Genomic DNA, 24,816 nt, shown 5'->3' on the forward strand with positions numbered 1-24,816 from the left:
AAAAGTATTTTGTTGGCGAATCTGATCCAGATTAGAAAAAATAATAAATATGTATTCTCGCTTTTTTTTTACCCGAGAAAAGCGGAATGTACATACGTTATGTACATATGTAATGTGCATGTGTGATCTACATACATTATGCATCTTGATAAACTGTGAATAACCCAAGCAATAATAGACCTCCATTTTCATTTTTTTGCATAAATTAACCTCCGCCCCCGCCCCTCCCCCCCTCTGGTCCTTGCACCTGATTGGCTCACAAGTGATGACATAATATTTATCCGTCGATTTAAGATCGAAACAGGAAGAGGATTTCTCCATAATTCTGCCTGTCGCCTGATGATGCTGGTTGTAATAACCAGTGAAACGTCGTACTCGAATTGTAAATGTTGTGGGTTTACTCTCCAACACACAGTTGGTGTGCTGAACTAGTAAAGAATTGGCACGTTTTGTTTACGTCACAAACCTTAATAATTGGCTGTGTCGGGTGGTGGTGGGTTTAACGACACATTTATATTTACACGATCAAATCCCCCAAAAAAACCCTCTATCATGAATATATTACAGCTATCACTGAATACTGATAGATTGCAACCTCTAGACGCTATGGCAGCCTCCTTAATCTCAAACCGCCGGAGTGATTTTCTTTTTTATTTCTCCAAAATGTTCAGACCGCTGCTTTTTTGAGCGATGATCCTCCCTCCTCTGGAGTGAAGAGCCGCATGGGGGCCCATCGCTGTGAAGGTTACGCGGGCGGGAGTGACGTCGCGACCGCCACCGCCGCCGCCGCGACGGCACGATCCAGAGGGCAGCCGTGCCAACAGTTTGGCCCACGCCGCCAAACTTGGCAGAACCGCAAATGAATTGCGAGCAGGTCTCCAGCAATTACATGCTAAGTCGCCACTGATTAAGGTTAGCATGAGAGGGGACGGGGCAAGGTAACGTGAGTTTACGGTTGTTGGCCGTAGCTCTGCGTGCTCTTACACGATAATTGGTGGGGGTGGGGGGGCAATTAACCAGAATTTTTGCCTCATGGGGAATTAAAAAAGAGTGGAAACACATTTATCATTTTTGTCATTCCGCCCAAGCCAACTCCCCCCCCCCCAAATGTATTCACGAGATGGCGTGCCCCCATTCCAATCTCTTACAGAGCAGTGCCACGACCCTCCGTACTGGAGAAACGCCCACAGATGCAGATGTTGTAGAGCCAACTCTGAGGTGCCGTCAGTTGACCTCTGATCCACACGGTAGACTGACTCTGCTGTGTGGCACATCGGTTTGCCGCGGCATAGGACCAGGTGTGCCGCGGTGTTTTCGGAATTATAGGAAGGGAAATAACCTCTAAGCCCCCGCCCTCCCTCCCTCTCCATTGATCGTGCATGCACAATGCGGCAGACGGCCATCAACCTCCACCGCTGGCCCTCTCAACAGACACATTAGCAGCAGTTGCCCTTTAACAACTCTGGCACCCCCCCCCCCCCTCTCAACCAGTCTACATAACAAAGGCTCAGTCCTTTGTTATGTAGACTAGCCGTAGTCTCAAGCCGCACCAACCTTACCATCATAATAAAAAGGGGGCCTGTCCTGGCTTATCCCCCCCTCAACCAGTATATATACGGGGTCGGATCTCTTGGAATTTCTCATTTACTTGATACAGCAAGCGTGCTGTGACGGTTCCACCTGAAGACGGAAGCTTGTGTTGCCTCCGAAACGTCGTGATTTTAATTTTATTTAAATTTTATTTTACTTTTATTAATTTTAATTTTAATTTTTTACCTACGTGATTTTACCGAAAAAACCTAAGAATAAGAATAGACACGCAGAGACGCACACAAAGCCGCAGAGAGACACACGCAGACACACACACACAGACACGGAGACGACGCACACAGAGACGGCAGCAGATACACGCAGAGACGTGGAGACACACGCGGGCAAAGCGACACAGACATGAATACACTCACACAATTGGGCAAATTATTGTTATGGATTTTGGCAGTGCCGGCTGCTCGATTTCCTTTGTTCTCCATAAGATCCATATAGGCACGGGATTGTGAATTCTCTCTCGGCTGCAATGCATTCCCACCCACTCACCCGTCCGGGCATACGGCGAGTGTTTTTTGGTTCGGTGTGCCGTGAAGATCGAGCAAGCTACCAGAGTGTGCCCTGAAATGAGAGAGGCTGAGAAGCACTGCAGCACGAGGAAGCGATTCACCACGCGCTCTGCATACGAGAGTAATGTTCGTCCCGTGACCAGTCAAACCAATAAATAACACTCAGAGCTGAAATATATATAGCCATATCGAGTTCTGAATCGTACGGGTTTTTTTCTTTTTTCTTCGTGCAATCATTAATCACCGGGGGCTGGAACCGTAAACTCACCACACTCGAGAACGCGATTTAATCGCGGGCTGATGAAACCTGGATTCGAACCCAGGTTCCCAGCTGTTACCGGCTCAGCGTTCCTGACCCTCTGAGTCACGCTACTACTTCTTGCTCACAGCGTTCCAAATGGCAACCGCACCGCTGTGTAACGTCTTCGCTTCATCGCAATAAAAAAAATCCGCAGCCGAATCAGTGAACGTGACACATGAGAATCGCAAGGGACTCTGGGCTCTACGTTATCCTCATCAGCGTTCGCGCGCAGCACGTGATTCATGCAACCCACCCTCTTTAATGACCATCGCCCTGCGTGAACGCACCGACAGGAAGGACATCCCCACATTGGGTTTATTCCGCCGGAGGTGGCCGTTTCTGTGCTCTTTGATACAACAGTGGCCACACTGTGGTTCATGCAAGGCATCGTGTTAAAGAGCTTAGGGCAACAGCAGCTACCATGCTCTCCTGACGGCTGTGTGCCTGCCATGGTCTTCTTGCGTTTTGGTTGTGTTGTCCTTTCCCCGCACCTCCGATCAGCTACGCACGGTGCGAACGAAGTTCAACGTGCGTGTGTGGTCATCGACCGCTGCTGGTAAATGTGGAACTTTTGGTTGAGCGGTTCGAACTCAGCTCTTGGTCCACGGGCAATTGGCCCAAAAGTGGGACCGTTTTGGGTGGCACATTTTAACAGCTATTATTTTTGTTTCAAGAATTGTATCGATAAATCACGAGTACATCCGATTGCAGGGTCAACGTGTTCGAGTTTTACGAGAAGAATGTCATTGAGTGAGGGTGCTGTAGAAATCCGATGAGCTATGAGGCTTTTTCTCACAGATGTCCAGTAAAAGATATACTTAAGCTTTCTGTCCATGGTGAACACTGCTCATGGTGGACGCAGGCCCTGTTGGTTAATAGCAGCATTTCCCTGCCAAGGCGATGCCACTCAACCCCCTCGGCTCACGTACGTTGAACTCCATCCTGTTAGCATGTTTTGACTTTCTAGATCGATATTGCCAAGCAGCAGTGAAGCGAGCAACCTCTGGACCGGTTCCAACTTTCAGGGTCTCATCAGCAGCTGAGCGCATGCCCTTGTCTCATGAGCTAGCTTTGACCTCTGAGCCACCCGGGGTCATTTTTTTGTACTCATTCATTCATCAATTTACGAACTAAACAATTTTTTTTATTTTACCAGGTAAGGCCCACTGAGATATACAGTTCCATTTTAGAAGCAACCTGGCCACAAATGATAGCTCAACGAAGTGGCTTATCACGTGGAAATGCATCGCAGCCAAATACTGTGAACGCACGTTTCTAAATGTTGAGGGAAAACCCGTGCGACCACTGGGAGAGAGACACGCAAACTTCAAATACAGAGCAGTCGACAAGATCAGAATCGAACACGACGACCTTCTGCATACGAGACGAGCTGGCGAACATCTCTCAAGACCGAAGCAGCGGAACGACTCTTACCAGACTGCGTCGCCTTGCCCCCGTCGGTCCAGCCGAGGATGACGAAAGAGTGGCAGCCTTCGACGGCCACCACGGTGAGGTTCTTGGGCGGCGAGCCCGGGAGGGCCACAGGGGCCAGCTCTTTGGGGATGAGGTCGTCAAGCGTCTTCACCTGGAAGTGCTCGAGGGCGTCGGACAGCGAGCAGGGCGTGTCGGTTTCCTTGCTCAGATAGCGTACGTGGGGCGCTGCGACGGACGGACGGACAGACGGACGGACAGAAAGACGGACAGACGGACAGACGGACGAACGGACAGACGGACAGATGGACGGACGGACGGACGGACGGAAAGACGGACAGACGGACAGACGGACGGACAGACGGACAGACGGACAGACGGACGGAAGAAGGACCAGAATCAGAATGTGGTTATTTATACTGGAGGAATCTGATGAGCAATGCATTTTTTCACGGATGATCATGGATCGTGGATCATCTCCTGGGATGCCCTGCAGTACCACAATGCCATTCCTCGAGATTTGGCAATGCCAACACCAGAAGCGGTGGCCTGTGCAGAATATTGTGATAAGACCATGTAGGTTGGACAGGAGACACGGCGAAGAAGATGAAGACAGATGATCCAGTAGGAGTGGGTCAGAATGTTACACCCACAAGCAATACAAAAAACACGATAGGAGTGCAAAGTATGGGATGGACAAACAAATCATCCAAAAATATAAATAGAACTTTTTTTTTTAACCAGGTAAAGCCCACGGAGGTATCAACTTATTTTTCAGAAGCGATCTGGCCACAAATGATAGCCCAACGAAATGGCTTAAAATGTGGAAATTCATAGCAGCAAAATAATCTAAATAATCTCAATACAACCATGAAGGGAACGAACGCGAGTTCGTACGCACGCACGCAAGGCTGCGGTAAACGCTTGCGGCGCGCGTTTGTCCCACGGAAGTGACTGAAATTGACAGTGACTTCCAGGGCAAAGCGCGTTTTGCATTATTTCGCAAACGGTGCTTCTGCCACTGATGTGTGTCGCCAAGTTTTTGGCAATTGTTTAGTCAATGTGGCCACTTGTCCACAGGGCAAGTCCCTAATAGCAGTTGACACTGCATTGAACCATCATGACGAGAGCTATCGTGATCCCCACCCCCCCATTGCAGACGCGTGAACAGACTTGACGGACGACGGACGGAGCTCTTCGCGTTCACACATTCCATGTCGGTCAGAAAGCATCCAACAACAACAAAAAACTTCGGAAGTAAAATTCTCGTGGTCAATTTTCGAAACGCGCCAGTTTTGAGCGCGGCCCAACAGTGGCGCTGCCGCATGGTGGTGGGTCGAGCGGGGAACGACGCGCCTCACCGGTGAATCTCTTCCGTCCCGCCGAGTCCAGCTCGGATATCGGGTACATGCGGAACGGCGCGTGGTCCAGGTGCGAGCCGCCACCCGCGGTCTGCAGACCTGGTGGCCGTTACGCCGGCGAGGGCGACGTGACAGCATGGGAGGGGGGGGGGGGGGGAGGTCACACCGCACACACACCACCACACCAGAGCAGCAGCCGCAGGGGACAAACGATCGTGGCAGCGACTAGGGCACAGAGAGAGAGATAGCAGCCGTAGCTCTCGCCGATGTGATTTCGAGGTGCGCTGAAATCACATTGGGGAGAGCACGACGTCCGACGTTTCGGCACGACGTCCAACGTTTTGCTCCCCGTGTTGGGAGCTTCTCACATCCCACATGCGGGAAAGTTGCTCGGGAAATACATTCGGGAGCTCAAGAAGAATATTGCCCCACGTGAAGCGAAAGATCTGACGGGATCTGGACCAACAGGCAGGAAACATTTACACTGGCGCAGAACGGCACAAGGCGGCTCGTTTCTCCGCAGCCACGGCGTCTTACGGGGTAGGTGCCAGGCGAACTGTAGGCCCGACTCACGCCTCTTTTTTTCCACTGGCGTACGCGAGCCGCGCCGAGCCTGACCGAGCCGGCTCGGGAGGCGCCAGGTCGTTTTCCCACTGCAGAAGCGAAGCCGAGCCGTGCCGCTTAAGTCATGCGCAACGAACGCGCCGAGATGCGTGAAGGCGACGCTCCGATGTGCTCGCATTGTTACTGACCGACGTGACGTCACATGCAATGATTGCGTCATTAGCCCCGCCCCTGGCCCTGCTTAGCCCCTAGATTCTAATGTTTAATGATATCAGCTTGAATCCGGTATGTCATGGCAAACGGTGTAAAAACCACCCGCATCACGGCCTGAAGCTTCAAACAACAACAATGTACAGGCAATGAAGCGGGCCTTGTAGGCAGCTATTTTCGGTACCTTCATCTACCAATGGCAGGTCCTCAGATTGTCCGATTGGTCCTTCTCCTGATGACTCTGCATGGGCACGAAAGAAATGAAGGGGTCAAAAGGTTAAGGTTGAGAGGTCGTCAATTTGCCAAAGCCACTGCACCTTTATCCGTCACTTCTTTCCTCTCTGCCGGATGTTGTACAGTTGGCACCTGAAGCCCCCGAGGCTCTGATAGAATTCAACCTGAAGCCGCCAGGTGGATTAATGACTCGGCACTCAGCGATTCGCCACCGCAAGTCACTCGCTCACCGGCGGTCAGCCGCCCCCTTGCCACTCATATGTTGCTGCCATTGCAGTTGATGTTCCCGTGAACGTCACTCGTTGACTCCGTCACCGTGCGCTGCGTTCAGCCACGGCGCTGCAGGTCACGGTCACTTCTTCTTTACCTCGTGAAGCTCGTGTTGGGAATTCCCTCCCCATCGACTCTTTATTTCACAAAAAGTTATTCGAACCTTGGTCAATTCAAGAAACGTATTTAGCAGTGACCCCTATGAAAACTTCAACAGGTTTCGTTGGCTCTTGACTTCGTTTATTGTTTTTGTTTTGTTTTTTTTGTTATTTTCTTTGAACCTATCTACGTGACTATACCGAAAGACCCAAGAATATAAGTTTTCGTTTGACTTTGGGCCTTTAAGCCCGTGCTCATGGACCATAATTTTGGAATAAGTTCGTGTAATAGCATCGCTCCAAGAGGCTTACAAAGGTCAACATGATTATGAGAGGTTAACAAAATGATTGGGGGGGAAGGGAAAAACACACACACAATGCATGCTTCTTCTGGAACAGTGCCAATGTGAGGTTTCTCGGAATTGGCTCGGAGTGTCGTCGTAGTGGAACCAGCGGAGTGGACTCGTGAAACGGTGTGCTCACGGTGTTCCGATGCTAACGAGCAAAATAAGACGTAAACAACAAGCAACACACGTACACGCACACTCGCACGCACGGATAAATTGGACCGGGTGGTCGGCACTTGGAACGAATTCCTGGAATTGACAAACGTGCTCTGTTGTTATTATTGTTGTTGTTCAATTTTTGCAGAACAACCGAGTTGTTGCGTGGCATTACAATTTGAAATTGTTGTGAAACTAAATGCAATGGTGAAATCCATTCATAAGAGTGTTATGTTTCTATTCCCAGTTCAATTATGCAATTTACGATCATATTTAGAGTGGCCTTAAAACATCGAACAATCATCTACCACTCTCAATTACTATCATTGTATGTCTTATTTATTCTGTATTACACAAGAGTAATTAATAATATCGATTTAAAGCTTTCGTGACTGTAGGGATTCATCTTCTTCGTTCTTTCGGTAAAGTCACGTAGAATGGAAACAATAAAAATAATAAAATAAAACATAATAAAATAATATAATAGAATATTTTACTTTATTATGTTTTACTTTATTAGTTTTATTGTAAAACATAATAAAATAATATAATAAAATATTTTATTTTATGATATTTTATTTTATTAGTTTTCTTGTTTCCATTCTACGTGACTTTACCGAAAGAACCAAGAAGATAATCAATAATAATTGAACAAATGTTGCAGTTCACCGCTGGATGAAGACCTCCCGACGCCATGACGGTGATGGAGGTTGTATGACCATACTTCACCACGCTGGTCAGTGCTGGCTGCAGGGCGAGTGAGGTAATCGGGCCTGGCCCTGACGTCACTTTCCAGTGACCGGGAATTTAACTCGGCACGCCGGAGTCCATAGCATCACTGCTCCCTTTCACGTTCACGTCAAATACAAAGGTGCCGCTGTACAATTGAGGCTATTTTGGCCTACTCCTCCACACTGCCTAGTTAAGTTGGAAGGGGTAGGAGTGCTCACGCTTTACCCCATCACACGCGACCTACCAATGGGACTAACTGGGATACCCATTTATATTGCCCGGGTGGCAAACGCAGCGAGGGTTCAAGAACTTTGCACCATTGTTACAGCTGCCGTGCGGGGAGATCGAACCAGCAACCTCTGGATTGCAAGTCCAGCATAAACACACAACCTTTGACGTTTCAAATCAAAATGCCCGATTGTGGTAGATACGTGTCACGTACGCTGTGTCCAATAACCATTTCCACATCGCGAGATATTACAAAAACACGTTGACAACTGCCATTCACCACTAAGTGGCGGTGATGTCACGACAGCACTTGTGCCAGGCTAGGTGCACTATTAAGGCCATGTGAAGTGTTGAAGGCTTGCTGACAGGAGGTCACGGGACAAACCCGGTTGTTATGGGTTTACTGTCTGAGATGACCTATGCTCCCCACATTGTCAACTTCCTGTGTTTTTGCCAACTGGCACTCCGCTCATTGTTGTGAGGGCGACTGCCTCCAACTGCCCAGTAGCCTTGTTCACGATCCTCCTCCACAGATATCGATCTTGACACCGCTCGTACCAGTCACAAGCAAGTCCACTCAGTTCTACATGCTCCTGTGCCACATCAGCACAACTCTCCTGCAGCCCGTGCCACACGCCCAATGCAGCTTCTCTTGCCGGAGGAGCTCACTGATGGGACTGTGTCGAGATCTTTCAAGGATATGCGAGCTCCTAACCCAATCCACCCTGGTAAAACGCAGGATGGATCGTAAGCAGCTCAGCCTGAATGTTTCGAACCGGTGCAGAGAAGGGAGGGCATAACTGTGGGCGAGAATACCTGGGTCAGGTAGCTTCCATACAGCGTTACACACCCAACGAGAAGATAATGCGGCTTGACTGATTCAAACGAAGGCGCACACACACTTTTTTTTTGGGACACTATGTGTTTCCTCGGAGTTGTCATGCCAACCTCCCGCATTCCATGAAAGAAAGCAACGAGCAAATTGGGTTGCAGCGGGACAGAAAAAACACGATTCTAACCAGAGTTATCTTGATCTGGTCAATCGCAGTTGAGTTTTTATTGGAATGTTCCTGCCGTTTATGTACATTTTGTTTCGAATGGGTGTCTCAATGTGCCAATTCAATCAAGCTGTGCGATAGACAGATGTCACTGGTGCTTGCATTGCATCGGACTGGATGCATTTGGTGGCGGTCATCCGAGCAACATAATTAAGGGATTTGTTTTGCCCTCTCGGCCGCCACATGTGCCGGCCGCCGCTACAAATGAAAGAGCGCGGTCCACCGACCGCGACCGGCGTGGTACTGTCGGCAGCGATTATTTTGTATTCTTTTTTTCTGCGAGGAATGCGCATGACGAACACGCGCACACGCACTCACGCGCGCACGCACGCGCGCACACACATGCACGCGCGCACACGCACGCACGCACACATGCACGCGCGCACACGCACGCGCGCGCACACACACACGCACGCACACACGCGAACACACGCACACATTTACGCACACACACGCGCACACACACATATTTACGCACACACGCGCACACACACACGCGCACACACACGCACACATTTACTCACACACACGCGCGCACACACACACGCGCACACACACGCACACATTTACGCACACACGCGCGCACACACACGCACACATTTACGCACACACGCGCGCACACACACGCGCACACGCGCACACACACACGCGCACACACACGCACACATTTACGCACACACGCGCGCACACACACGCACACATTTACGCACACACGCGCGCACACACACGCGCACACACACGCACACATTTACGCACACACGCACACACACACACGCGCACACACACACACGCGCACACACACACACGCGCGCGTGCGTGTGCGCCGCTGGGTGGGAATGAGAAAGACGCTCGTCCCGTGGGCAAAAACGACTCCAGAGAAACCGCACTTTGCGTGTAGGCACGGGGAAATTACGCAAAACGAGAAAGCGACTGTTTGATCTGATATGCTTGATTTTCTTCTTCTACCTCTTCTTTCGTGCGGCTCATGCAGACGCAGAGCGACAACTGCAGTTTCACGTTGAGGTCGGTCAAGCCAGACACGTGCGTCAGGAGCAGCCGGAGTGGATTGCCACCGTGATGTCTGCGTGGTGTTTGTGGATTGGGCATTGCAGCCAATGATGTAATCGGGTTTTTTTTTAACAGGAGGTGATTTGACCACAAACCTGTTGCTGTTGGGTTGAGGTACAATTGGCAGGGTTGAGTGGGCCCTTTGTGAGAATTTTTTTATTATGTTTTATTTTTATTATTTTATTACTTCCCTTCTACGTGACTTTACCGAAAGAACCAAGAAGATGAATCCCTGCAGTCACGAAAGCTTTAAATCGAAATTGGGCCCTGGTCGTTTTAGATGAATTCGATATTCAAAGAGGTAATTTTGATAATTTTGATGCAACGGTTACGAATTATAGTTGTGTTCCAATTCACAATTAGTTGATACGTCAATCGTATTAACGAACTATTTACTCTCCTTTTTACGATAACTTTGGCCCAGTAATCAAACACAACGTCTCGGATATCATTGTTGTCTTTGAGCATTACCATCACACACAGACAATCAGGCCTTCTTCGATCAGGGGATGTCATGCGAGAGCTGTAAAGCTCACAGCCCTTTGTCAATCCACTGCTGGATGAAGGCCCTCCCCACTGTGACATTCATCGAGGGGTAGGGGAGGATGTTTGAACATACTTCACCACACTGGTCGGTGCAGGTGGATGAACGTGACGCAGCACCGGTTTAGATTCCGCTCACAAACTGACGTTCGCCGTGTCCGAAAATTTAACTCAGGTCGTTGGGGCTTCACATCACCGATATTAATTAACAATTTGCGAACGAGTTGAAAACGCACTTCTGTCCTTCCCCCGCACCTCCAACGAGCACGGTTGGCTACGTGCAGTGCTGAAAGAGGTTCAACGTTCATACGTACATACAACGTACAGCCATACAACGCACATATGTACGTACAAAAAAACTAAAATCCCCCGTATAGACTTAACAGACTGTTGGGGCAAGTGCTGTGAGCGAGTAGCAGAAGGCTGGCGCGGCACACGAGGGGGTGAGTGGCCAACACCACGCCCGGCCGCTTTTGTCTCCACCATTTCCGGTGCGTACTATGCACACCGCACCAGGTACATACAACGCACACGTGCGCATACATCGTGCGCACGTGCAATGCACATGCGTAAGTACATCCGCCGACGACTGACCATCCCCACGAGGCACCGCGCCGCGCACGTGAACCCTTTCGCTTGCCTTCCGCGCCGCCGCAGTCGGCGCGTCCGTTGATTGCCGCGCCGGGCGGGCACAGGAAGGGCTTGCCGGCAGTGGTGGTGGCGGCATGCGGGATAACCGTGGTCTCCGCGTCCAGGTCGTAGTCGTACGAGTCCGGCAGCGCCGACGTGGGCTCCTCCTCGTACGCCGCGTGGTCGACCGTCGTAGGCGGCTGCGTGGTCGTGGTGCGTCTCGTCGTCGTCGTCGTCGTGGGACGTCTCGTCGTGGTCCTCGCGGTGGTGGTGGTGGTTGTGGCTGCCGTCGTTGTCGTCCTCCTCGTCGTGGTGCGCCTGGTGGTGGTGGTGGCGGCCGTCGTCGTGGTGGTGGCGAGCGCCGGGAATGTGATGTGGAGGCCGAGGAGCGGTCGGCCCTCGGGCGAGAAGAGCGGGCGTCCGCGCGCGTCCATCAGCGGCTTGCCGTCGCGGCCATAGCCGAACACCGGGAGGCCCTCCCGGCTGAGGATCGGTGTCCCGTCCTCCGCTGCGCCAGGGGATCGATAGAATTCAACGTCAAAGCAGTCGTGTGCAGCGCTCGTCGATTCACTCGCTCGCCGGCAACCGGGTCCGCCTACTTATCACTCGTCTATCGCTGCTGCCACGCTCATTGTTACCGTGAACCTCGCTCGGTGGTTCCTGCACCCGTGTTGAGGACTCGCTCTGGAGAACTGACTGTCTGTCTCCTGTCCCATCCGCACTGCGTTCCTAAAACTACGTATGTGAAAATAGAAATATTTTACCAGGTAAGGCCCACTGAGCTATGTAGCTCTTTTTCAGAAGCGACCTGGCCACAAATGATAGCTCAACAAAGTGGATTATCATGGGGAAATTTACAGCAGCCAAATATTCTAAACGCACGTTTCTAAACGTGGAGGGAAAAACCAGAGGACCTGGAGAAATAGCCATGTGACCGCGGGGAGAAAGAGACACGCAAACTCCAAATATGCAGGCCGTTAGGGTCGGGATCGAAACCCATGACCTGTTTACAGGGCGAGGTAGTTAACATCCCACCACCGTTCCACCACCACTTATTCACGACCCACACTTCTCTTTCTGCTTTTTATCCCGGAACCGCTCTTCTCTTTTCCCAAGTTCTCACTCCACATCCTTTACTTAATTCACAGAAACGTATTCATTCCTACAAACCACACACCATCAATGGTGCTGTTTGTTGCTGATCACTTGGAGCTCTTTTCTCTTTGGGCCCTATGCGCAGCAATCATAATTTGAAGGGGGAGAAACAGCACGCGTCTTTTACGTTCAGTCTAAGTATCTTTGATTTATACCCATTTGTCAATCCACGGCAAGATGAAGGCTTTCCCATTCACTTGTTGGTCACGGGAGTTGTGTCTCCAGTTGTGCGCTGGACGACCACTTTGTGGAACATCAAATAGCGGTGTCTGATAAAGAGAGACTGGCTGCTGCCATAAAAACGTGGAATTTACACCACTGGCAAAAAAAAAAATCTTGACTGTGTAGCTTGATCTTTCAAGAGCTTAAATTCAAGTAGCATCATCACTCCAGCGCCGGATGAAACCTTGCCCAAGCCGTCGCAATCTCGCACAGTCTTGTAACGCAACAATCTATCTAGCACTTGCACGTTGCCCTGATTTCATCACGACATCTCCATGGTGGATGTTATTCTCAGACAGGGTGCTTGCCTTGTTTGCCACCTGATTCGTCACACCCAACATGAGCCATAGAAATTCAGGCTTTTGGTTTCTGCGGTGGCGAGATGTTAACTACCTCGCCTTGTATGCAGGAGGTCGCGGGCTCGATCCCGACCATGACGCCTGCTGCTGTATATTTCGAGTTTGCATGTTCTCGCCGTGGTCGCGTGGTTTTTCTCTAGGTGCTCTAGTGTTTCTCTCCAAATTTATAAATAACGTGAGGGAAGTAAGGCCCAGATGGAAGGGGTGCTGGTCGTGGAGACCAGTGGTCTTGATTAGGGAGGCCGTCATGCAAAAACGTTTGAGAACCACGGCCTTAAGAAATTATCTTGGGCGCCACGCTGACGAGATGTTAACTACCTCGCCTGGTATACAGGAGGTCGTAGGATCAATCCCGACCTTGACGCCTGTGGTATATCCGGAGTTTGCGTGTCTCTCTCACCATCGTCGCGTGGATTTTTTCTCCGGGGTCTCCGGTTTTTGCCTCCACATTTTTTAAAACGTGCGTTTAGAGCATTTGGCTGCTATACATTTGCACGTGATGAACCACTTCGTTTGGGCTATAATTTGTGAAATCCAGGTCGCGTCTGAAAAAGAGCTATACAGCTCAATGGACCTTACTTGGTGAAGTAAAACATAGTTTAGTAAACGACTAGCGCACCAATGTCCCCTGCAGCTACCCTGCGATAGAGTGAAAGCTGGAATTTAATTATCAGTTTTAACTGTGATCTACGTCCAATCCAGCTTGTAAGTGCTTCCACTTGGCACTATCTTCGAAATCAACCGTACGAGGCATTTTCCCAAACCGCCTTCAACTCAAACGATCTGGAACGTTGACAAACAAGAGGCAGCTGATGCTGAGCAGCCTCTCGCGATGAGGCGTCGATACAAGCACGCTGTTTTGTTTTACTGGCAGGATATAATTTCGCCTTTGATATCTATCTATTTAACTGCGGCAAGGGCTATGGAAGAACTTTAAAAAAAAAGCATGCTCCAGCAGCAATGCCCAACCCTAGCCAGATAGACTATCGAGGACCAACACTCTCCGCAAGCCAGGATAAATACTGATATTGCGACAGCGCTCCTCATCAATCAAACACTGGGGCGGAGGGCTCATTTTCTCTGACCACTTGCAGGGTAAAGAAAGTCGAATAGCGGAGTGCTTCTGCTTTGATGGGGCAGACTGCAGCAAGCCACGAGGCAGACACACACACAGAGAGAGAGAAAGAGAATCCACATTGCTGCCCTCGCCGCAAAAGACGTAATAATTTAGTGGTTATGGAAAACGCCTCCTGCATATGTGAGGAGTGGTTTGTGGGAGGGGGGGGGGGCTGCCAATTGCCCATCCTTTGATGCATTTGAAAGAGCGAGATGTCCCCCCCGACTGCCTCTCCCTCAACTTATGCCGAGTCCGACCCCCCCCCCCCCCCGCGCCTGTGCTGTGTCTACGGGGACGTTTTGCAAACTAGGAGCCGAGTAGGCTTTGCCTGCTACGATGGGGATGGTTTGGGTTCATTCGTACGCGTTTGGGTGATTTGGTAACTTTCTCTTGCACTTTGCACTCCTATAGTTTTTTTTATTGTTTCTTGTTGTCACGTTCTCAGCCGCCCACGACTGGACATCTGTGAAAAAGAGCTTTATAGCTCTTCGGATTCCTTCTCCTCCAGTATAAACAACAGATTCTGATCTTCTTGGTTCTTTCGGTAAAGTCACGTAGAATGGAAGTAAAAATAATAATAATAATAAAATAAAACATAATAAAATAATTCTCACGACGTTTCGGCCACAACGACGGCTGCTTGCGTTGTGGCCGAAACGTCGTGAGAATTATTTTATTATGTTTTTTTTTTAATTTTTTTTTACTTCCCTTCTACGTGACTTTACCGAAAGAACCAAGAAGACGAATCCCTACAGTCACGAAAGCTTTAAATCGAAACAGATTCTGATTTCTGGAAGCCGGATGGCTCGAGTTCTTGATCGCTGAGCGGTGGCGACTAAGCGCACGATGAGTAATCGAGCTCTGCGGAGGTGAGGGTTGATGGATCAGAGGAATCTTGTGAGGCTCCCTGCCAGTGGGCGGATCGATAAGCAGCCAATATTCCCTGGCTCGCCAGGAGAATGCAGTACAGCTGCTGTGTTTCATCCGTGCAGGATGGGGCATTGCCCCTTCGCACGTGTGTGCTCTTCACCGGGTGCTCCGGTTTTCTCCCGCGTGTGAATTGGTCGAGAACGCCTTAATATATGGAGGACTGCAGAGCTTGGGGGAGAATTTTGTCGCCGGCTGCTGCCTTTCGCGCTCGTCTGCGGTTCCTCGTCGTACCTCTGAGTCGTTCTCTGTCTCCGCAAGAGAGACGACGCCGCGCGGCGGTGCGTTACAAGTTGGAATTATTAATTCAGCGCGAAGCTACTTGGGCTCGACTGCTCCTCTCTCATGGCACAATAAAAAGTACATTTGGCATTCGCGCAATTATCATGGCACATTGGCTATCACGAAGGCGCTGCGTTTATGCTCCGTAGGCTTGACAGAACGTGTCAGTGCTGAGTCTGCTTGCGGAACTGGCTGACAGTTTCCCCGACCTTCCCTCCATGGTGGGAGGGAAGTGAACCTAACGGAGGTCAATCTCTCTCATGATAGAAATGTTTTACGGATTTGTATTTTTTTTGTTCATTCCACCGCCATGAAGCTGACCGATGCGATGGACGCTCTTTACTCACGTAGCCCCCCCGCCCCCACCCTGGCAAAGTGAGCCACTTTGTCCCAGAAAAAGTGGGGCCACATGGCTCAGTTACAGCCCCCTTGCCCAGGTCAGTCTGCCGTCAAAATCCGAACCAATCACACTTTCCCGATTGACAAACCGGGCTGAGCTGACTCATCAGAACGGGAACATTGCTGCATTACATTGGAATTGGCCAGATCGTGAAGTGTAATTTGAAATATCGGATCATTTTCTGGTGTTCCTCCCCACCTCTGTGCGTATTCCCCAGGATATTAATGGCATTGGCGAGATTGCACACGATGAAATAAATGTGCACCGCGAGAGTTTGTCACGATTTCATTATAATTTTTCTTGCAATGCCGTTTCAGTGAAATCCCACCAGCAATCTCACCGCGTGCACCTGTGGGCAGCCTCCACTCCGGCAACAAAACCCCCATCAGGCATCTTGCGGCATGAATCCGTTTAATGCCGTGCCGCAAACATTATGATTCCCAATTTGGTGCCGCCTTATTAGATAGGGGAGTGATCAGCCGCGCAAGCCGCATTGTCAGCTTATCGACGTATCTACGAAGTCTCTCCTCCCACCGCCCCCTTCCCTAACCCCGAGCTGAAATAACCTTTACAAAGATGATGGCAGAAAGCCGCACAAAGCTAGTGCTCACACCTGTCCTGCATCTTCGTGATCTGCGCAGTCACGTGGGAGTAGGGTCATTGGCTTGCATATCCACATGACATAAGTGTTGATCCAGCGTTATGAGCCACCTCATTCGCCCTAGAGGATCACCATCCCATCGCTTTCAGTCTCGCTGCAGGGCACGTTCAGACGGCTGCTCTTGACGCCTCATTGCAAACCAGCCGAGGGGCTCCTTCCTCCGTGAAGCGATGGGATGCGCAGTCTCATTATGAACGGAACCGCTCGCACGGCCGTCTCACGAGGGAGGGCGGATGGGGGATTGTTTGGTGTGAGTGGAAATTGACAATTTTGTCAGCGCAATACAGCTGCGTTGGACAAAAGGTCGGCTAAACAATTGTGGTTCGAATACAAAGTTAGTATTTGTAAAAAGAATGTAATTTAATCATTATCATCATGATCATAATCATCGTCAACGGCCATGAGCGCTCCACTGTCACACAAGTTAAATTGCACATTTATTTTAGCATAGATCGTGAAGGTATGAATGCAAATCAGGTTGTCACGTGGGCAAATATGCCAATTGATCTGGTTGTTAGTTCTTGTAGGTTTACATTCTGGGAACCAGCACCCTATATGAACCACAATGTAGCCACTTGCATAGACACTGCACCTCCAAATGAATACATGTAAAAAGGGAATTGTCAGTGCGATGGTCATTAAGGGCTGGTTGCATGAATCACGCGCTGCGCACGGACGCTGATGAGGATTACGTAGAGCCGCAGAGTCCCTCGTGATTCTTGTCTGTCACATTGACCGATTCTGCAGTGATTTCTTCTTTTTAAATCCTTTATATTAAGTTCACTTGCTTGCTTGCTTGCGCGCTTACGACCGTGCAAATCTTTCGGTCGTTTTTTAACCCACTTCCCGTGATCCAATCGAGCTGACATTTTGTACACAGACTCGTTGTGTGTGACAATTTATTTTAGTCAAATTTTTTTCTCCAAAATTTTACACTTTTTAGGATTTTTTTTTATATTTATTTACCAATTGCTTAATGGTGGCAGGCAATCATCTGACCCATAGGTGGCAGCCATCTCAAGCCAGAGGACGAGAGGACTCTAGCCGCCACGCATATAAAGGATTTATAGTGAAAAACTTTGTTTTTACGGGTTAAAATTTTTCATTGTGATGAGGCGAACACGTTGGACAGCGGCGCGGATGTGGGGGTTGCACGCCGCCAAAAGTCGAGCAGTGTTGGCGTTCCCTGGTCTGACACTGGTGTCTCTGGTGTAGGACAATCCGTTTTAAAGACAACACGTACATTATCGGAGAATGTTTGTTTGCATGTTCACCGCAAGTGCTGCGAGTGGTCAATGCAGCAACTTGGTTGTTGGCCAAAGGTTTCTATTTGGTGTTTTAACATCTTAACACCGCCAGTTCTATTGCCAGAAAGGGTGCAACCTATTCCTACTTTTCCATAGTTTCGTTTTAGTTTATATTTTAGTGTTTAGTTTAGTTTAATGGTTTTAGTTTAGTGTCTTAGTTTAGTTTATAGTTTAAATTGCATTTCTTTTTAAGCCTGGTCATCAACAACAACAAAAAAAACCCATCAAATAAAATCTGGCCTTTCACTCAATTTGTCTAAATTCCACCTCTGAGGCTAAAAGATGATGGTTTAATTCAATCTTATGAAAGTTCTGCAGGCATGAAAGGCCGTATTTGAAGTGGCTTCAGAAATGTTTTTTGTCACGGATTATCCCCGAATCAACTGCGAACAGTAAGGGCCCATTAAGTGAAATGTGTTCATCTCTTCGCATGCCACTAACGCACAACTGTAAGGAAACCAGACAGAAAACGTTAAAAGGGGGCAATTATAATTGACCGCGATTAATTTCTTAATGAGGTCAAAGTAGGTTTCTCGATTATAGACGGTGCTTATCTTCAGTTTGCAGGTCTGAGCATGAACGGGAACATCCACGTTCCTATGGCAGAGTGACAAATCAATTGCGGTAGGACAACCATTCTTGACTTCCCACGAAGGCGGCGACGTGTGATGTACGCCTGAGGAAAGCAGAGCTGCATTGACCTTTACGTGATGCTGCAAGCCACAATTATCTTATCTTCGCGTAATTCAAATAGCGCCTGACCACGTCGCTTTACAGAGAATTAAGAACGGTACAACATGTGAAGCAGTGGGTGGCGAATCTGCGATGATGCGTGAATTCGGTGAAAGTGAAATTTTTGACAGTAAATGATGACAGTAAATGGATTGAGTGAATGGGGTTAATGAATGATCGCCATATCATGAGAATATGAAGAGGTAACGGGAACGGTGCTGGTTATTGACGGGAAGATTAAGGTTGTCGTAGGGCGAGCTGGGGGTAACAATAAGTGGCTTTCGAGTGAGAAGCGGAACCTAGTGAGCGAAGGTTTTAATGTGGAGGGGAAGTTTGTTCCAGCGAAGGGAGGTGAGAAATGAGAAAAAGTGCGAAAAACAACAACAACAACAAGCGTGGGCCTCAGAGGCTCCGGCTGCAGCCGACCTGTGACCCCACGTGAATGAGCCTCACCCTCGATGCTCTGTCCGTCGCTGCCAATCTTGACCTTGAGTGCCTTGCCCCTGATGTCTTGGAGCACCTGGCCATTGGGCGTCAGGAGAATGTTCTTTTCCAAGTCCACGATCTGCGGAGCAGAGACGCGGCACTTCAGAGACAAGCGCGCGGCGAGAGAGCCCGCGGGCCTCAACGATGCGAGGGATGTCGCACGATCGATTCCGCACACGCGACAATTATGTTTTTCTCTCTTTTTTATGATCAGTGAAAACAAGAAGATGCTCGGTGTAGTCGGCACTTTGCTTCGTTCATCATTTCGTAAAAAAATTTTTTTTACATTTTTTATCTTTGCTTTATGTAAACCCCCACCTCTCGCTCACTCACTCGCTCACTCTCTCGGTCACTCTCTCGCTCACTCTCTCGGTCACTCTCTCGGTCACTCTCTCGGTCACTCTCTCTCTCTCGCTCACTCTCTCGCTCATTCTCTCGCTCAATCTCTCGGTCAATTTCTCGGTCACACTCTCGCTCACTCTCTCCCTCTCTCTCTCGCTCACTCTCTCGCTCTCTCGCTCTCTCTTACGATGATACTTCTACAGAGTTGTATCGAGGTAAGTCTTCCACAGTAGCCTTACCGGCACCTCACTTTTTTTTCTGATTCTACGTGGCTTACTCTGCTCAGGGAGCAGCTGAACCACCTCCCCCCCGCACTCTGCTGTGGCCATCCTCAGAAATTGCCCGGGGATATTTATGGGCACATTGTTGGAATAAACGCGGAAGCGGGCTGCTCGCAGTCAGTGGCATCTCTCGCTTTAAATCAAATGTAGGGCCACGTTTAATGTTTGAAATAAACGGAAGAAAAAAAATTGGCGTGAATTACAAAAATTGACAGATTTATTTTTATTCTTGAGGAAGCATTACCTGTTTATACATAATGGTTAAATATTTGTAGATATCATTATATATTTATAAAAACCATTAAATATTTATACATGTTATATAAATAGATAATAACGCAATACTTTATTACATACCTATATAAAAAAGAATATATAATTTTCCCGTTTTATTTATATGAATATAAAATGATATATAATTATATTCACTAGATATACAATTTATATATAAATACATCAAATATAACCACATATTTGCATGTTTTTACTCTTTGGTTCTTTCGCGGAAGTCACTTAGAAATAAAATAAATTAAACAATACACAGAATACAAAGTGTATTCCATTATCTACGTGACTTTACCGAAAGAACCAAAACTCCTGCAGTCACGAAAGCTTCAAATCAAACATGTTTTTAATACTGATTGTGTTAATTTTATTTTCAACACTTTTCCCAGTCCACTGCTTTAGACCTTCCCGAAGTTGCATCAGAGTTAGCCTGTTAACGTTAATCTAAATTGTCTTATGGTTGTTATTGTTTGACTTGCATCCCACTGGGATTTTTGCACACAGCGTTGAAATGCGGCGCTTTTGTTCTGGAAGACTTTGCTGTTTTTTCCAGTTTTTTTCTGTTGCGCGTAGTCACTTTTAAATGTTATTTATGTTTTTGTTTGTTGCGGTTGCACCCGAGTCAAGAGCCGCCTGACTCACATGGCTCTATACCTAATAAATGAAACTCAAAACTGAACCGAGTTGCGGCGGGGTTGTTTTTCCATGACGCACTTCCAGCGCCTCCGACTGCCTCCCCAGCAACTGAAGACCACGAAAGCAACGCAATCAAATCGCTCGCGAAATCGCGTGACCCAGAGGTCGGCAAACCAAAAAAAATAAACAAGGAGAGACATTTTTGTCTGTTAAAGAGACCGCATGGGGCTCTGTAGCCGCAGGGGGTCGACCTCTGGCGTGGCCTTGAACGCCGGCAACTGCTTTGTCCACATGCGAGCGAGTAGTTTTGCCAAACAAGGTTCTCGCATTAGACAGAGTTGCCCACATTAGAGGTTCCCACTTTAGAATTAATTTTCCCGCGTTTAGAAGGGCGTCAAGGTTGTTGTTGTTGTTGTTTTGTTCTGGCAATTCTTGTGACTGACTTTTACTGCTGTCGGTTCTTTGAAACAATGGATTAGCTCATTACCAATGGCCTTCAAATGTATGTTACTGTTTACACTTAGAATCTCCTTTGCCAGTAGCAAAATATGATCATTGTTTTTCTACCCTTTTATCTGGCAACAAAACTGACACCTTTTCTTTTTTTACAAGGAGTCATGTTTGCATTGACCACAATACCTGCACCAAAAGGCGCACTTTTGGTGTCATCTGGTCCAACACCATGTGAGACTAGGCTCTAAGAAAAGCTGTCTTGGGTGTGGACCAATCAATTTAAAGAACAGTGCATACATTATCAGAGTTGTGTTTTTTGTTTGCATTCGGACCGCAGGTATTGTGTTCAATGCAAACATGACTCCTTGTAAAAAAAAGGTGTCAGTTTTGTTGCCAGATAAAAGGGTAATAAAACACTCATCATATTTTACTGTTGTCGTTGTGAACATATCACCTCTCTTCCATACAAAACAGAATTTCAAAATTGTAACAACCAATCTTGCGGTCACGAATGTGCACGGATAATAGACATGGGCATTTGGGTAACGGACCAGGCGAGTTGTACTGTAATATGTGACTTTTCTGAAGGCATCCGCGTGCTGTGTCAGTTGTGGGGTTTGTTTATCCCTACTTCACCGCACTAGTCATAGCAGGTTGGTGATGGTGGGACCCAGGGTCGGTTCAGATATCAGCTAACATCAGCAATGGCTGGGAATCAAACTCAGGTCACCGGATTCGCAGTGCTGTGCGATAACCACTCCACCACCACTCCACCCCTGATCATACACACTGCATATATCCTTAGCAACTACAAACTCAATCAGTTAAACAAACATTCATTTGGATGGCGCATTGCAGTAATCATATGTACACACGCAGCAGAAAATGCTGTAAAATTAATTATGCACACATGTACTGTGTATGGCTCATTATGTGAGAAATTTAGCTGAAAATAGTTCGTGAAGTGCGCTATGAGATGTTATTAAAATAAAGCGAAAACCCTTGTAAGTGTACGCGTTGGTGTTGTTATAATGATCTATTGCGTGCCATTAATGCAGCGAAGAATGTGAATTACTCATTAGCAGGAAGGAGCCACAAATATCCATTACATCCAAGTTCATTGGTGGAGGTTATCTTGGGCACTCATAAATGATGCCGGTCTCCCAAATTGGCAATTTAACAGCTCAACTACGGAGCATGCAAATTATATTTTGCCTCTTCCATAGCTCACACTGCTTGGGCCAAATAAAATAAAATAAACGTCGCTGCAAAGTTTGTTTTTATTTTATCAAGTTGAGCCAAGCACTTCAAACATTGCACTCAAACCCTCAAATGCTGCACGCACGATTCCACACTTTGGCCATTAAACCCAGATTCATAACCAGGCTCTCAGGCAACGTCGTTGGCTCGTTATCCTTCACACAGTATTGCCTGCTTAGAGGAGTTGACGCTGCCCATCATCCTTTCCAGGGTCGACAAAATAGTCACCACTTTTTAGGGAAGTCAACAGTGGTTGCCCTGCGGGGATAGTAAGACTCACGCCTCGCCATAGGAATGTGGAATGTCGACGACTGGCTCAGGAAACAAGGGATGAGCACCGGCTCAACGCTCGCTTGAGCAGCAAATCAACTTTTGACCGTTTGTATTTCGATTGAAAGCTTTCGTGACTGCAGGGATTCATCTTCTTGGTTCTTTCGGTAAAGTCACGTAGAAGGGAAATAATAAATAATAAAATAAAACATAATAAAATAATTCTCACGACGTTTCGGCCACAACGCAAGCAGCCGTCCTCAGCCGTCCTCAGGTGAAGAACAGGTCTGTCGGGAAGACAGCGTCATTCAGACGCTGTCTTCCCGACAGACCTGTTCTTCACCTGAGGACGGGTGCTTGCGTTGTGGCCGAAACGTCGTGAGAATTATTTTATTATGTTTTATTTTTTATTATTTTATTATTTCCCTTCTACGTGACTTTACCGAAAGAACCAAGAAGATTTTGACCGTTTGTATGACCCAACTGACCCACCCCTCCGCCGGCCACCTCCCATAGCGCTCTCCCTCCTCGCGAGCTCCTCCGCCACCGCGGGGATAAGGCGGCGGGCGTCTCAGTGGCACGACAAATAAAGGACAACGATTTACCCACTCCCTGCCGTTGGGTGCGTGGATGACTTTCATGTTGTCGTTCCGTCTGCTGTCGCCGGTCGGCCTCTCCGGCGTCGACTGGAAGGGCCTCGCTCGGCCTGCGAATCGACGATCGTTTTCACCGTTCCGCACAGCAGTCGCGCGGGTGAGAAGATACAACTGAAGGGCAAACGACGCGGACGATGATCGTTGCAGAGTTGCGCACGCGGTGTTCATACCATGGCGTCGGAGTTCACCCCCATCCCCTTCACCTCTGCCCATGACTGACGCTCTTCCGTTCCCCATACATCGCTCTGATTTGCTTCCAGGAGCGTGAAGCGGTTGGCACGGGCCCCTTGCACAAGGAAAGCAGCGGGGGTCCTCTGGTAAGCTTCTGGCCCTAGTGCAGTTGCACCGCCTGCACACTCGATAGCTACGCCACTGTTCACATCTTTGCCATGCTGTCTTATATCCATCCTGGCCCTCTAGCCTTCTACTCTTCAGTCACGTGATGTACCTCTGGCTGTCCCTTTTCCATTTCAAGTCCAGGCTCAGGGACTTTCTCTCGGCTCCTCTGCCTACGCCTGTATCTCTCTAACTCTATGAATTTTAATTTTGATTTAAAGCTTTCGTGACTGCAGGGATTCATATTCTTGGTTCTTTCGGTAAAGTCACGTAGAAGGGAAACTATAAAATAATAAAAATATAAAACAATAAAATTCTCACGATGTTTCGATTGCAACACAAGCAATCATCATCAGGTGTGAAAACCACAGCAAGAACATTCGAAAAAAGTGGCGGTTTTTTATTAAAGTTGAGAAAAAATCGCCACTTTTTTCAAATTTTCTTGGTTTTCACACCTGATAATGATTGCTTGTGTTGCAATCGAAACGTCGTGAGAATTGTATTGTTTTATATTTTTATTCTTTTATTATTTCCCTTCTTATGTGACTTTACCGAAAAAAATACCTATGAATTTGCTTTGCAATGCACTTTGACTGGTCCTATTTCCCTCCCTACCCGGTCACCCGCTACCTCTTCAGCCTCTCCCCAAAAAAAGGGAATTCCCGTAGAGTGGTCTTGACACGAGTGTCCTCCCTATTTGTACAGCGCGCCGAGATGCTGCCTCGGTTATCTGCTGGATGAATCCAAATTGAATTGCACCTTTTCAAACATTTATAAAGCAATCTAGGCGCCTGCATCTCGCTGAAGACCACTAAGCCGCGCGACACGTACGCGTGTAACTTGTGTTAACGTTTATAACCGGGCATGGCCCGTATTGTATAATCAATGAAGCTAATTTAAAGCACATTGCCCCTGCAAACGCGAAGCAATGCTTCCTTTTGCATTGGACGGGAATATCGTTGTGCTCCACGTGTCTTAGCCAACTCTGCGTTTCATTCTTGCCGTAACAATGAGCCAATGGGACACTACGCCGGTCATAAACCGAGTTTGTGTTTTTTCCATTGTCGCCATTTAGAAGGCGCCAGTCGAAATTTAATTTTTCCAGGAAAGGCCCACTGAGCCATGTAACTCTTTGTCCGAAGCGACGTGGCCACAAATGATAACTCAACGAAGTGGCTTATCACTTTTAAATGTACAGCAGCCAAATGCACTAAGCACACATTTCTAAATGTGGAGGCGATAACCGAAGAGACCCGGAGAAAAAAAAACATTCACGACACCACGGGGAGAAGAAAAAACAACGT

The 24,816-nt window shown here is 48.2% G+C and overlaps 1 protein-coding gene across 5 annotated transcripts in view; it reads right to left on the reverse strand.

Annotated features, from left to right (window-relative positions):
• The window catches only part of LOC133351823 (fibronectin type III domain-containing protein 1-like), a 79,703-nt gene that overhangs the window by 22,865 nt on the left and 32,022 nt on the right, over positions 1-24,816 (reverse strand). For all 5 annotated transcript variants that reach the window (XM_061567412.1, XM_061567403.1, XM_061567385.1 and 2 more), the window contains 6 exons: positions 23,126-23,226; positions 18,961-19,072; positions 11,356-11,853; positions 6,166-6,222; positions 5,208-5,306; positions 3,850-4,074 (listed from right to left, as the gene is read on the reverse strand). In XM_061567412.1, the coding sequence (XP_061423396.1) occupies positions 3,850-4,074; positions 5,208-5,306; positions 6,166-6,222; positions 11,356-11,853; positions 18,961-19,072; positions 23,126-23,226 (1,092 nt within the window). The remainder of the gene's footprint in view (positions 1-3,849; positions 4,075-5,207; positions 5,307-6,165; positions 6,223-11,355; positions 11,854-18,960; positions 19,073-23,125; positions 23,227-24,816) is intronic.

Source organism: Lethenteron reissneri, chromosome 5 (assembly GCF_015708825.2).
Source record: "Lethenteron reissneri isolate LAM-NWPU_2019-01 chromosome 5, ASM1570882v1, whole genome shotgun sequence".
In the NCBI taxonomy this organism is placed as follows: Eukaryota; Metazoa; Chordata; class Hyperoartia; order Petromyzontiformes; family Petromyzontidae; genus Lethenteron; species Lethenteron reissneri.